Raw genomic sequence first — 15485 nt, 5'->3', positions numbered from 1 at the left:
ATCCAATACCTGGTGTAATGTGTGTTTAACAAATGAACCTGGAGAGGTCAGTGAAATGGCTCAACTGCCTAATCCTCCCTCTTCAAGCACTAGGATCCCATATGGGTGCTGATTCAAATCCCAGATGCTCCATTTCCCATCCAGCTCCCTTTTAGTGGCCTGGGAAGGCAGTAGAGGACGGCCCAAAGCCTTGGGACCCTGCACCTGCATGTGAGACCAGGAAACAGCTCCTGGGATCGGATCAGCTCAGGTCCGGTCATTGTGGCCATTTGGGGAGTGAGCCAATGGATGGAAGATCTTTCTCTGACTCGCCTCTTTGCAAACCTGCATTTCCAATGAAAATTTAAAAAAAAGGGGGTGGGCTTGGCAGCGTGGCCTAGTGGCTAAGGTCCTCGCCTTGATCCAGTCTGGCCGCTGGTTCTAATCCCGGCAGCTCCACTTCCTCTCTGTCTCTCCTCCTCTCGGTGTATCTGACTTTGTAATAAAAAAATAAAAAAAAATTTAAAAAGGGGGGGGGGTGGACAGATCCAATTCTGTTAATGTCTCTTCCCATTAACTTGCTGAAAATGCCTGGCAAGTAACTAACACTGGAGTGATCAGGAAAAGTCGAATCATTTATTTTCACATTTACATCACAGATCTCCTATATCCTTCCATGTGCACACACCAAGTTATAAACAAAACCTTCATCTGCTAAGTATGTGTCACCTGTTAAGAAGGATGTGCTCACTTTTCTTGCACCCTGGAATAAATGTCTCATTTTCCACCACTACCTCCTCTTGTTTGGGGGCAAAATGGGGTAACATCCTGGCACCTAGAGGATAGAGCCTCCACATGCCACAGAAATGGCATAATGGTTGAACAGGATTTGTACCTTCAATATTAAAGGTTTGCAAGAAACCTGAAGGCTGACCTGGGCATCTACCTATTTACAAGTCTCACAGAAATATATCTTTGAATTTTAGAAAACTAGCACATACATGGCCTCATAATGCAGTCCACCTTATTGCTGTGCCTTCTCATTATTCAGCAGTCAGAAGTTACCTCCAGATGAATTTCAAAGAGCTAACAGATTCTGGTTTGAAATACATACATTATTAGTAATCTTATCGAAATGGTACTTAGTCAATTGGCAATGGCTAGAAGGGATCCAAGCTCAACACTTTCACTTTCCAAGTGACGAAACCGAGGTTCAAAATTACACAGGCAACTTGGCAGACCTTGGCGAAAACCCCAACTGGACCCTCATCTTGGGCTCTTTCTGGTGTGGAGATCTCTGACAGGGCAGGCATGGGGCAGGTGTTGTGGCAGAGTGGATAATGCTGCCAGTTTCAGTCCCAGCTCCTCTGCTTCTGATCCAGCTCACTGCTGATACACCTGGAAGGCAGAGTGACTGATGGCAAAATATTTGGATTCCTGTCACTCGCTTGGGAGTTAGTTCCAGGCTCCTGGCTTTAGCCTGGCCCAGCACTGGATGTTGTGGGCATCTGGAAAAATCAATCAGTAGATGGAAGAAAGATCTCTGTTCCTCTGCCTTCCAGACAAATAATGTCCAAATGGGTGGGGCAGAGTGCTTCCAAATCCATCTACAATCACAGAATAATCTTCCTTCAGGCTGCGACTGCATCAGTGCAACACCAAACCAAACAAAGCATCACTTTCATGTCAGGCAGTGCAGCTCAACGGACCACACCCAAAACACTACTTTCTGCTTGCCACTCTTCATCTCTGGGGGCCACACTGCCCACCACACCCTCCTCTACATTTATCAGCCCACCTCATTCTCAGTTACTCCCATGACTGCTGTATACATGTGCTGTGTATATAGCTATCTGTGTATAAGTTGTATATAAGCTGATACAGTGAGCTGTACACACATAAGCTCACTGGCCACTTGGCCCTTTCGGGTGTCCCAGGCCGACTTCAGACTTCAGAGCTGTCTGGGCAAAAGTGAGTTTCTGCTATGTGTATGCCAGGATTCGAGCCCCTCAAGGCTCATCTCATCATGGGAGCTCTCCTAGATGAATCTGAGATTGTTAAGCCGTCAAACTCGTCCAAGCCAAAAAAGATGCAACTCAATGTGCAGCCCTATTCACACTCTCTCAAATACACAGCGCAAAGTATGACTTAATGTTCTTCCTGGGTATCTGACACATTTTCTTTCACATCAGTTTTTTTTAAAACCTGGTTGGCAGGGAGACGATAATGTTAACATTTATGCATCACTATTTATGACAGGCAAGATGTGGAAAGAACCTGGATGTTAACTGACAAAAGACTGGTACAAAGGAATGATGGAATATTATCCAGTCTTAAAAATAGAAGGAAACCTGCAGCCCAAGAGAACTTGGATGAACTTTGAGGACATTACCTATTGGAAATAAACCAGTCCCAGAAGGGCAGACTGCTAACACAGTCCAACTCTCATAATCTCAATGAAAAGCTGGGAAAACGGGGAAATGAATAGATAATCAAAAGCATAAAGTTGGGCCCAGAGCAATTGCCTGGTGGCTAAAATCCTTGCCTTGCATGCACCAGGATCCCATATGGGTGCCAGTTTGTGTTCTGGCTGCTCCACTTCCCATCCAGCTCTCTGCTTGTGGCCTGGGAAAGCAGTAGAGGAGGATCAAAGCCTTGGACTCTGCATCCACATGCGAGACCTGGAAGAGGCTCCTGGATCCTGGCTTTGGATCAGCTCAGCTCCGGTCATTGTGGCCATTCAGAGAGTGAACCAACGGATGGAAAATCTTTCTGTTTCTTCTCTCAGTAAATCTGACTTTCCAATAAAAATTTCCTGTAAATCTTGACAAGCATGAAAGTTGCAATTATGCAAGACAAATGAACTCTATCATTCCTGCAATTGATAAAACTATTGTGGATTCCTTTTTAAGTGCTTTCATCACACCCACACCCAAAAGTCCTATGTGGAATCTCCTCCCACTAAGGGGCCGTGCATGATCTGCAGTCTGAAAAACATGCTGTTCAATGAAAGGGTGATGACTTGGGGCCTGCTGCTACATAATAGAAGCAGGAAGTGCTTAGGAGCCCAGTCACCCCCAGAAAAGCACACCTCTAGACCCCTGAGAAAGGTCCAGGTACAACCAAGCATTTGCCTCTGCAACTCACGGGTCACAGGTAGGAGAGGATCAGTGCAATTAGATCCCAAGGCTTCCCTGACCTGCTGCTTTAGCAATAAAAACTTGTGTGGGGGCCTGGTGCAATGGCTCAAGTTAAATCCTCACCTTTGAGGCACTAGGATCCCATATGGGCACTGGTTCATGTCCCAGCTGCTCCACTTCCCTGCTGGTGGCCTGGAAGAACAGTGGAGAATGGCCCAAAGTCTTTGGATCCTATACCTGTATGGGAGACCCAGAAAAAGCTCCTGGCTTCAGATCACCTCAGCTCCAGCTGTTGTGGCTACTTGGGGAAATCAATCAGTGGATCGAAGATCTTTGTCTCTCCTTCTCTTTGTAAATCTGATCTGCCTTTCCAATAGAAACAAATAAATCTTAAAAACAGGGTCCAGCACAGTAGTCTAACAGCTAAAGTCCTCGCCTTGCATGCTCTAGGATCCCACATAGGCGCTGGTTCTAATCCTGGCAGCTCCACTTCCCATCCAGCTCCCTGCCTGTGGCCTGGGAAAGCAGTTGAGGTCGTCCCAAAGCCTTGGGACCCTTTACCTGCGCGGGAGACCTGGAAAAAGCTCCAGGCTCCTGGCTTCGGATCAGTGCAGCTCTGGCTGTGGCAGTTGCTTGGGGAGTGAATCAGCAGACGGAGGATATTCCTGTCTCTCATTCTCTCTGTATGTCTGACTTTCCAATACAAATAAATAAATATTTAAACAACAGCAACAATAAACTCATGTGGGCTTCCCCCCCTTTGGGCATTCTTCAGAATCATAATTCTTCCCATGTCAGCTGCCTATTTCCAACTGAACTGTCAATGCTTGAAGGCAGGAATGTTATTCTTGAAACTTCTACAGTCTAACCAGACAACTGAAACAGAATACAATAACAACTGAGCAGAGGCCAGCGTAAGGTGTGGCTGGTTAAGCTGCTATCTGGGATGCCAGCAACCCATATGGGTACAGGTTCAAGGCCTGCTGGCTCTACTTTCAATGCAGGTCCCTGCTAACCAGCCTGGGAAAGCAGCAGATGGTATGGCCCAAGAACGTGGGCCCCTGCACACACATGTGGAAGATCAACGTAGAGTTCTCGACTCCTGCCTTAGACCTGGCCCATCCCTGGCAGCTGCAGCCATTTAAGGTATCAACCACACAAAGGAAAATTTCTTTCTATAACTGCCTTTCACATAAGTACATCTTTAAATAATAACAACAAACAAGCAGCCAGTGAATGTTCTTTTTTTTTCTACTTCACGTTTGTGTTAAACAGTAACCTTCCCATTCCAAAGGACACAGAGGTGTTGGTGGGGGAGAAAAAGTCAGGGATGGGGAAGAAAAAAAATGTAGGAGCCTAGAGAAGACAGATCATAAGGATTCAAATGCTGGTGAGAGGAAGCATCTAAAAGTCAGGATTTTAAAGACAAATCGGTTTGCAGCTCTGTATCTCACGAAACAATATTTGGAACAAGAAATTGGCTGATGCAGTCAACAGCAACAAATGAAAGCCTTCCGCGGATCCTGTTCAACACATTTTAACAAGACAGCAGTGCTAAGCAATTAACTATCATTACAGCCTTAAGACACACTCAAGTTCAATTCTCAAAAGATCTGGGCACTACAATTTTCCCAAGTTTTATCACCTGGCTGAAATGCTAAGTCTACTTCACAGAAGTAAAAACACAAGTACATTTTACTCTCTTCCAACACCCTGAGCTTTCAGGGTGGGGTCGGAAAGAAAGCCTAATCCTAACCCTCTCTCCAAAAACGCTTATCAGAGGGGAGACACATTCCGGGATGCTGTACTTCATCAGGGCCCTGCTCTTGAGCTCTTCTCACTTAACAACTGCAATACACAAAGTCCTAACCATTATCCCTGTCTAGGGGAAGAAGTCCGCCGGACTCCAGGAGGATTGTGTGTGAACACAGCCAATGGCCCAATGGTGGACAGGGAGTGGGGGGCACAAGGAGGGGAGAAGGAAGGGGGTCCCCCAGCACAGCAAGTCTCTAGCAGGCATAATTCTTCCTGGGGCAATGACCACCACAAAGACAGAGTCAGAATGGGCACAAACAAGACTTGAATTTTCAACAGCTCAGGGGTGGTGAATTATCTTAATGACACTTCACACAGTTCCACAATTACCTGATCCAAACTACACTAGGCACAAGCCTAAACTCTAGTAACAAGTGAACAAAAGGTGCAATGCCCCCTGCTCCTTGGGCTGAGAGTCCTGTGACGCATGATACACAAACGAATGCACAAAAAACGTTAGACGCAGTTAACAAATGAGCTTCAGATGAAAACTGAAAAGTTATCACTGGACATGGCTGTGTTTCTTCTGCATCTCAAGTGCGACAAACCCTTTCTTTAGACTCATGAATTACCAGTCATTATTTTTTCCAAGTCCACCCCAACTGTCCCATCTTAGAGACAGAGAAGCTGACTTTATGTAATTTGTTCTGCAGTGGCTTAGCAGGATCCTCACACTTAGTGTTAATGCTGGCAAAAGACACACTACATCCACAGGCAAACAAAAGCTAAGATTGAAAAAAGAGATGGATTTTTCAATAAGCTAGCTGTGCTGCACATTGCATTTCCTAAAAATAAAGAGGGCACAACAAGCTTTGACAGAAGAGACTAAACCAAACAGTTCAACTGTTAAGAGCTGCTCTCCACATCATTCCAACAAACAATGGTTCCACGTCCTAAGGCTACAGACATCTCATCTCCCATCAAGTTTAGATATTGGAATGAGGCCATGGAAAAGCACCAGCAAATCCGTATTTTGAAGCTCTAAGCACTCCCACTTAGAATGAAACAGGGTCAAGCAGCTACTCCAAAGCTAGTTAGAATTCACAGCTATCAGCTGTGGTCAGGGGCCAACGTGAGAGCTTGAGGATGAGGGACAGGATTTTGCCAGACACCTGAAGGAGGCAAGGCAAAGCAAGGCAAACGCGAACGCTTCAAGACCTGTTTTCGAACAGCAAGGGGGTCTACCAGGGACAAGTCCCTTTCTCAATCATCACAGAGCCAATTTTGAAGCCGGTGGATAGACACCAGACTTTCGTACAGGTAACACTTTTTCTCGCTCACGCCATCCCTGAGCCCATCCCGGCTGCTGTAGGGAGAAGCCCTAATGAATGAATGGAAGGCACTAAGAGGGAGACAGGTGTGCCTAGAGGCTCAGGCGGGGGACCCACGGTCCGGACGGCCCTGGACGCCCGCCAGGCGAGGGCAGGGTGGCGCGCCCGGGGCGCAGGGCAGGACGTGGACCGCGATGGGGCCGGGGCGGGAGGGGGCGCGAGTCCAGCCTGGCCGAACAAAGGCAGCGCGGGGTGGCCTGCCAGAGGCGTCCAGCGGGGCAAGGGCCGCGGGCGCTCACCTCGTCGCCCCATTTGAGCACGTCCTTGTGCCGGTCCTTGACGGCGTGGTAGATGTTCAGGAACTGGAGGATCCCGTGCCGCCGCACGTGGTCGGCGTGGCGCTTGGTTTCCTCCCAGCTCAGCGGAGAGCCCTGGGACAGCAGCCCCATGGCCGCCCCCTCCTACTCCTCCGAGGTGCCGGCGGCCGCTGGCTCCGGGGGCCGGTACAAGGCGGCGGCTACGATTCACCCCAAGGGGGGCCTTGCAGACGCAGTCGGCGGAGGGACGGTGCTGTCCGCGCCGGCTTCCAGGTGCGGGGACAGGTCCCTGCGCCCAGGTGACTGCCGCGGGGCTCCGGCGCACCGCGCTGGTACACTCACACAGAAGACGGCAGGGTAGGCTGGGCGGCTCTAGGCCCGGAGGTCTCTCCCCTCGCCCGTCCCGCCTTGCTGCTGCTCCGAGGCGGAGGCCACGGTCCCCACGGACGCGCAGCGGCTCCGGCTCCCGCTTCTCTTTGCCGGTGTCGTGCACTCACTGGCTTCTTCCTACTTGTGACCAAAACCTGCGGCGCCGCCGAGCATGCCCAGTGCCGCCGCCCGCCGCTCCGGGCCAGGTGCCGCAAGCTCCAGGTTTTATAGACTGCGGGCGAGGGCGGGGAAAGGAGGCGGGGCGGGAGAGGAGGCGTGCCCGGGAGGGCGTGGAGATTCGGGGGTGCGGAGGAGAAGGGGTGCACGGGCGTGGCCTCGACTAGGTCAAAGTCGGGGCGCTGGGTGCGCGGCGCTGGGCTGTGAGCTGCGTAGCTTAGGGCGCACGCGAGGCATTACCACCCCACTTTCCTAATGCAAAGACAGAACTGGATGAGAACTGCAAAACGCGTTGAGAAAAATAATAACGTGGGAGTCCGATGAAACACAAGGTCAACTCTAGGGTGTGGTACAGAGGGACTTGACTAATCTTGGCAAATTATTTCCAAACTTGGATAAGAAAAGATTAAGGATGGGGCCCGGCGCAGTAGCCTAGTGGCTAAGTCCTGGTCTTGCATGAGCCAGGATCCCATATGGACGCCAGTGTCCCAGCTGCTCCACTTCCCATCCAACTCCCTGCTTGTGGCCTGGAAAAGCAGTCCAAGACGGCCCAAAGACGTGGGACTCTGCACCTTCTTGGGAGAACCAGAGGAGGCTCCTGGCTTCTGACTTTGAATTGGTTCAACTCTGGCGATTGCAGCCACTTTGGGAGTAAACCAGTGGACGATGTTTCTGTTTCTCCTTTGTGTAAATCTGACGTTCCAATAAAAATAAATAAATATTTAAAAATAATTAACGATGTTGTAAGGCTTGACAGAGTACGATTGTGCATAGAGCTGACAGTCAGTGGATGGAGCCAGCTATTAAGAAGTATCCATCTGGCTAGGAGCTTTTTAGGTATATGTGAATATTATGATTGGTGTCTTTTGTTAACTGTTTTGATGACTTGTTTCCTGGATGGCCACTTGTTGCAAAAATAAGGGGGAAGGAGCTTGAACTATACCTCCCAATGGATCATAGGAAAGAATCATCTCCGAGTTTATCTTCCTCCATATCCTGCTCCAGACCTAAGCTTCCTCCATTAAAGGATCAAAACAGTGTTCAGGTGAGCTAGCCGTGGAGACAGAGGATCCCAGGAGCAACTGGAGTTGCCTCGGTCCTGGTGGGAAAGGGGACAAAGAAGGTACCTTGCCCCTCCCCTCCCCAAATTATTGTTCAATGATTGTTGACAGAGCAATGACATGACAGTTCAGAGGCAAAGTGACAGCAACCAGGTCAGACTTGTCCCAAGGCCAGAAAGAGTGCACCCATTCTGCCCTTTATGCTGTGTGAGCCTTGGGTAGCGTCTTCTCTCACAGCCTTCATATTGGAGTGTCCATCACAGGACGGGGGACGAGGACACGGAAGGCCTGGCTGTGATTGTCACGGTGAGGTGTGTGTTATGCATGGAGGATGCTGCTGGAAGCTTTACTTCTGTGCCTTAGTCACCAACGTCGCTAGACCTCCCCATGCCTGGCTTTCTACTTCTTTTTCTCCAGCTGACACCCTCCTGCCTGAGTCCCTGTGACTGCTCTCTCTGTTGGCATTGAATTTGTGCTTGCCTCCGTACACTTTATAGAACTCATGTCAAAAACACAGCCATACTAGTGATTTTCTCTGGAACTGAGATGTCTCGGGCTTTCTGGGCTTGGTTCTAGGAAAGTAGTTAATAAATGCTAGTGTGAAAAGCAGAAGATGGGGGGAGGGTGCGCGGGAGAAATACTACTACGCTAACAGGTAAGGCATCCAAAGAAAGGGTCATTTGGTTATTGTCACAGTCTCATGTTTCATAGCTGGCATTGTTCAACATGTGGTTGAACGTGGCTAATGAATGTGGCTAACCTGAGTTATTAGTTCACTTAAATATGAATTTAAAAATTGGTATTCAGTTCATTCTTAGGAAACTTTTTTTGAAGGTAGGGTGACAGAGGACAGATCTTCCATCTGCTGCTACTGCCCAAATGGCCAAAATGACTGGGGATGGGTCAAGCTGGAGCCAGAAGCCAGGAACTCCATTCAGCCTGGTCTCCCCTTTGGGTGTCTGGGATCCAAAGACCTGGATCATTGGCTGCCAGTTTCTCAGGTGCATCAGCAGGAGGCTGGATTAGACACTGAGCAGCCTGGGCTTGAACCACTGCTCCAATATGGGACACTGGTCAACACCATCCCAACTTTGTTTACTGGAAAATGTTTTAAGTACATTTTGCAATTTTGGCATGTAGGTTTATTTTTTTCAGCTGTGAATTTTATGAACTCCAAATGCAAATCAGGATTTTCTAATGACACTGAGTGGCTCAAGAGGTATGCTCTGAGTGTAACCAGCCAATTTGATAACACAAAGGAGCAGGCAAACATTTAAAAAGTTCATGTGGTTTGCGTAGTAATGCCCATGACAGTATTTCAGACATCAAGTTCAATGAGATGCAGTGTGACTGGATCAACGCACTTGCTCCTTTTCCATTTTTAAAGGTGGCTGCTGGGAAATTTAATATTGCATGCGACTAGGTAGCTCGCATTCCACTTAATTGAAACAGTGCTGATCAGAGCTTCACACTGAAAGCACACTTTTCCCACAGAGCGCTGCATTGCCTAACCACAATACCAGGCTCTGGGGAGGGACAGCGAGTGTAGGTTCAGGTACTGAACGTGGAGAGGATGTTTTAAGATCTGAGTTCATTCATGAGGGTCCCGTCCACACTACCCGCCCCAACCCCGCCCCCGAATTCTGAACCAGTACCCTCAAATGATCTGCACTCATTTCGGCAGTTGCGTCGGATTTAAAAGCGGGATCCTGGCAGATTTATATATATATATATATATATATATATATAATTGTTTGCAATTCCTGTTAGAAGAGAAAGCAGCCCGCTGCAGATCTAGTGGTCCCAGTCAACAACGGCCGCTCCTCTCTCCATCTTTTCAGTGTATGGCAGTGGAAGAATTATTCCCGATCTCACTCTGCAGGTTTCAACCACATCCGGATTTCTACCTTTGGGTTTTTCAGAGCTCAGCCTCATCGGGACTTGGGCAACACTGGAACAGCTCTTATCTTACAGAATCAGCTAGTCATCAGTACAAGCGGATCATTTCTCCCGCGGAAGAACGCAACACTAGGGTTCGCCCGGGACCCTTTGGAGTTCAGCCGAGGTCAGAGAACCGCACTCCAGCCCCGCCAACCAACGCGAGCCCGGCTCCGGGAGCGCTGGAAAACCCGGGCCGGACTCAGCGGCCGGGGACGCGGCCCCGCCGAGCATGCTCCGACCGCGGCCCGTCGCCGGAGAAGGGCGCCAGCTGCCCGCGCTGCACGCCGCGCCGTTGTTGTGGTCCAGCCCCCGCCACGTGACTGCCGCGCGCCGTGCCGCCTCACCGTGACTCAGCACTGCGTGCGGGCTGGGCGCCGGAGCGCCACCCCGGGAAGCGCCGGCTCCGGGCCAAGGGTCGGGGCGACGCTCCTGCTGCGTGGCTCGCCGGAGCTGTGGTGCGGGCCGGGCAGCGGCCACGTCAGACCCCTTGGACGGAAGACTGCGTGACCCCTTTTCTGTGGTCGTGAGACAACGCTTCGCTTGGGTCAGCGGTTTGCAGCGCTCAGGAGGAAACCACCAAACAGGTGCAAGCCGTGAGGTTTCCCTTCCGGCTTTATGAAATGTTCTCTGCCGATACAGTGGTAAATTATAAGTAAAAAATACAACCCTTTTTGCATTAGGCAGCATTGCAAACACGTGCTGCTGGAATATAGTGTGACAGAAGCAGACACTTTTTTTTTGCTTGCGAAGTCCATTTTTACCTCTTATTTTTCTATGAGACAGATTTTCTGCGACTCTGTCAGTCCCAATACACCCAACAGCCTGGGCTGCGGAGCTCCCACGTGGGAGGCAGGGACCCAACCACCTGCTGCCTGTCAGGGTGCATATTTGGGAAGAAGCTGTTCTTGAAACCAGGCACTCCCAAAGGATGCAGTGTTTACCCACACGAACGTAAACGTGGTCGTTTTCATGTAGAGTAACAGATGGTTTATCCTGGCCAGTGAAGACCTTTCTTAGCATGGAGAGAATTGAATGTGTTCAGGAAGATGGATGGGAGTTCACAGGGTTTAAGATTGAGGCTGTGGGGTCAGAAAAAGAAAAACTTTAGAACAAAGAACTCCCGGGAGAGAGGGTCTAGTGGGATCTAGAACACCCGGGAAGTGCTGTTTTATTCCCTCTCAGGACAGTATTATTGTCTTCTTGAGAGATGCTAAGGTAGCTGAAATGATGTCTTGGTTTGGGAAGGATTGTGAAGAAGGTCACAGACTTCCCACTGAAGTATCGTCAGATAAATCACAGGTTTGTTTTGTTAAAGACTTAAAAGAAAAAAAAAAAGAGTATTTATTTTTTCTTGAAAGTCAGAGTTGGGATGGGGAGGAGAAACAGAGATGTTTGGCCTGCTGGTTCACTCCCAAAATGGCTGCAACTGCTGGAGCCAGGCTGGTCCACAGTGGGGAGTTTGGAATTTCTTCCAGGTTTCCCACATGAGTGCAGGAACACCCATCTGTGGCTGCTTTCCTAGAGCATTAGTAGGCAGCAGGATTGGAAGAGGAGCGTCTGGGACGCGAACCAGCACCCTAATGTGATGCTGGCGCTGCAGAGGATTAGCCTCAGTGTGCCATCGTGCCATGTCCAGCACAACTTTTTAGTAAGGGAATTTCCCAACCAAACATGTAAGTAGAGAAAACTATAATAATAAGAACCTCATCTTTGATGCTACCACATCTTGTTACTTAACCCGTCCTGTTAAAAGTAAAAAAATCGCATTGGAGTAGGATCTCTTAGCTCTAAGAGAAGATTGAAGAAAGAGGAATGCGAGACAGTTGAGTAGATACTGAGGGTGATTCATGAAAACGGAAAAGACTATGCAATAGGCTAATTCTTTACTGGGAAAATTTCAGCCTACAATTAAAGACAGTCGATGTCCAGTTGTTTTTATTCCAGACTACCTAGTTATTGGTTACATTATGGAGCTAGGCATTTGAAAAACAAAACATAAAAAGTTGTATGTGTTACATGGTTAAATTTCCATAACAGCTGGTACAGATGACTGTTATTGTTAAAGTAGGCCAAGTGTCGGAGGTGACTTCGGTGTTTAAGGCATGGATTTGTCCTTTCCAAGAATTCCTTAGTCTCCTCCTTTTTCCTCCTAGTTTGCTTCCCTTAGTTTGTAAAAATACATGGAAATATCATCCTAGATTAGATAACAGCAAATAAGTGATCTTTGGCACATAGCAACCTATGGTCGCTGAATATGAGATGTGGAAAGGCAGCTGTATTCAATATGGAATAATTTTGCTTAGCTAAGACCAGCTTATTTCAATACAAAAACACACAAATGACAGAATTGTACTTCTTCGAGGTATTACCCCTTAAAATGACTCCCCTGCCACTTCTTTTAATGCTTTAGTAGAAGTAGGTGTATTAGGGGGAAAAAAATCAACTCACTTATAAGGGACATCTTGCAATGCACAGGACAGCCTCACAACAATGACTTTTTTTTTTTTTTAAGATTTTATTATTATTATTAGAAAGCCGGATATACACAGAGGAGGAGAGACAGAGAGGAAGATCCTCCATCCGATGTTTCACTCCCCAAGTGAGCCGCAACGGGCCGGTGCGCGCCGATCCGATGCCGGGAACCAGGAACCTCTTCCAGGTCTCCCACGTGGGTGCAGGGTCCCAACGCATTGGGCCGTCCTGGACTGCTTTCCCAGGCCACAAGCAAGCAGGGAGCTGGATGGGAAGTGGAGCTGCTGGGACTAGAACCGGCGCCCATATGGGATCCTGGGGCATTCAAGGCGAGGACTTTAGCCGCTAGGCCACGCCACCAGGCCCATCACAACAATGACTTTTAAGCTCAAGATGTCTACAGCATCCGGGTTTAGAAACCTTATCCGTAGCATCAGGACATACTTCAACTATTACACGGGAGCTTTTCCTTAAATATCTTCTCCACTTCCCATGTAGCTCCCTGCTTGTGGCCTGGAAAAGCAGTCGAGGACGGTCCAAGGCCTTGGGACCCTGCACTCATGTGGGAGACTTGGAAGAAGCTCCTGGTTCCTGGCATCGGATTAGTTCAGCTCTCTCTGTTGCAGTCACTTGGGGCGTGAACCAATAGGTGGTTCTCTGTTATCTCCTTCTCTCTGTAAATCTGACTTTCGGGGGCGGGGGGAACCCAATCAAAAAAAAAAAAAAAGAACTTAAAAAAGAAAAAGAAAGGCTGTCATCTGGCCACTGAAAGCCACCACTTCAATTTTAAAAGTTTTGTGGCTGCTGCCAGTGCTTTTTCTTCAGATGTCTTTCAGGCAAACTTTCCATGGCTCTTCCCTTGCCCCTTTGTTTAGAAACAAAACTAAGTAGAAAACAGCTTGCTAGTAGGTTACAACATGCACGGCTTCAGGTGCAGGCCTTGTGGAACTGTGGGGCACAATTGTTGTGGTAAAGTGGGCCAGTGAGCTCCTTACTAAAGGAGAGGCCCCAGGAATCCTCCCCTGGTGTGCAAGGGCACAGCTACCCTGTTGCCTGCTTCTGATGAGTGGTCAGCCAAGGGGATGGGCACACCACCAGGTAAGTAAGTTGCTTTCGTATATGTTTGGTGTGGAGAAAGAAGGAGAACTAAGAATTCCAGCAGTATCTGTTATGACCAGGAAGGCTTATGTTTCTCCCCATGAACCAAGTAAGGCAGAACATTCCAAAGAATGTGCTCAGAGCCTTACAAAATGCTTACCCCCTTCTCCCTTATGATAGCAAAGAAAATCTTGCCATGGGTGGCAACATTATACAGCCAAAATACTGTTGTTTTCAAAGTGTACAGTATTATGGAAAAGGTTGGGGTAGACTCCAGCAACATGGAGGAGGCAGCTGGTGCTCACAGGTGGAGAAGCACATTGACAAAAGGCTGTGTTTGCAAACAAAAAAATCGGGCTTTGATTTCAAGGCACTGTTTGCCTTCAAAGTCCAAGTTCATTCCACTCTCCTCTCATTGCTCAAGACCAAACCAAACCATACAAACATTGGTGCCTGCAGTCAGAATCAGCCTTGATGACGTACAAAGTGCTTTGACTAAAGAAGGGGGAAAAAGGTGAGGGAAGAACTGTTTTTATAGACATGAACAAAGCATCTGGTACTGTACATTTGGAATCTTATTTACTCATAACAGTTTCACTTATTCTTGGTCTTTTTTAAGTTAAATTTATTTTTAAGTGTTGGTTATGTGGGTGAGGAGATTACAGACCCATGGAGGTCTCTGGGTGGGATAGGAAAAGTTAGCAGGTGGGCGAGGGATTAAGACCCCATCATCCCTCCGATGACCTTGGTGGTGGGAGTGCAGGAAGGGGGGAGAGGATGTTGTGCTGTTTCTTGCTGCCAGATCACATCAGTGCCAGGGGACAGAGATGGTCCCTGATGGGGAGATGTCTGTCCTGAGAGTGTTATTTGAGTAGTCTTGATTGTTTTAAAATAGTGTTGGCTTTATTGCACCAGATATGAATTATCACTTCCCATACTTGGCAGCTGTGTATGTCTTAGTACCTCCATAGCCTTATATGCTTGGTGGAGATTATGGCCAGTAGCGTTGTTCAGCCTGCTCTTCTTTCTGTCCTCTGTTGAATTGGAGAGGCTTGCTTTCATGTGCATCTCAGTCTGTAGTCACACCATACAGAATCAGCAACAGGGGTGGCCCAATCCCACAGTGTGTGCTCCAAGACCAGATCAGATGTTCATGTAGTGTTCCATGAGCTTGGGGATTAAGTGACTGCAGACTGTTCACTTCCTTGCCTAAGGGGAGGGGAGGAAGGACATCCCAGAGCCTACGGAACTGTATTATAAAATAATAGAATAACTAAATTTAATAAAAAAAATTGAGAAAGAACCTGACACACAAAGATTTGCACAATGAGAGTAGTCCTTACTGAGCTAAGACTGTACTGAAGGAACTCTTAAACTGGTATTTTTCGATTTTATACAATTGTATGTATCTTTGATTTCTTTGTCTATGACTTTTGGATCTTCAAATAATAGCTACATACTTTGCTAATGGAGGAGGACAGAGATAGGCCAGAAGGCTTACCGGAAGCTGAATTGCCAGTCACTTGGCTGTATAGTTGGAAGTAGCTTGGGCGTTGGTAGAGCCAGATGACCTTCAAACAATTTGTGTTTGGAAGAAAAGCCCCTCTCAGTATGATCCTTAAAGTAAATCCATGGAAGTAAAGCAGGTCACTTCTTTTCTAATACCAGTTGGCATCATCATTCATGAAAATTCATGGTATTGAAAATGAGACACTTTGTCCAGATTATTTTTTCAGGCACGCAGCTTGTTTCTGCCCAGAAAGACTAAATGTAATTTTTGTGGGAGTTCATGAGCCATTTCCACATACAGGAAACTAAACTGTTTATACTGTCCTCAAGAAGTTC

At 47.9% G+C, this 15485-nt stretch overlaps 1 protein-coding gene across 3 annotated transcripts in view; it reads right to left on the bottom strand.

Moving 5' to 3' along the window:
* The window catches only part of GCLC (glutamate-cysteine ligase catalytic subunit), a 44139-nt gene extending 37049 nt beyond the window's left edge, over nt 1-7090 (bottom strand). For 2 of the 3 annotated variants that reach the window (XM_058662086.1, XM_058662095.1), the window contains exon 1: nt 6505-7080. In XM_058662086.1, coding sequence (XP_058518069.1) covers nt 6505-6654 — 150 coding nt within the window. In that variant the 5' untranslated portion in view covers nt 6655-7080. Of the gene's footprint in view, nt 1-6504 lie in introns of all 3 variants that reach the window. The other variant, XM_004599443.4, reaches the window with a different exon arrangement.
* Nucleotides 7091-15485: the final 8395 nt, after the last annotated feature.

Source organism: Ochotona princeps, chromosome 1 (genome assembly GCF_030435755.1).
Source record: "Ochotona princeps isolate mOchPri1 chromosome 1, mOchPri1.hap1, whole genome shotgun sequence".
NCBI lineage: Eukaryota > Metazoa > Chordata > Mammalia > Lagomorpha > Ochotonidae > Ochotona > Ochotona princeps.
The sequence above is the reverse complement of the archived record's forward strand: the minus strand, read 5'-3'. Positions and strand labels throughout refer to the sequence as shown.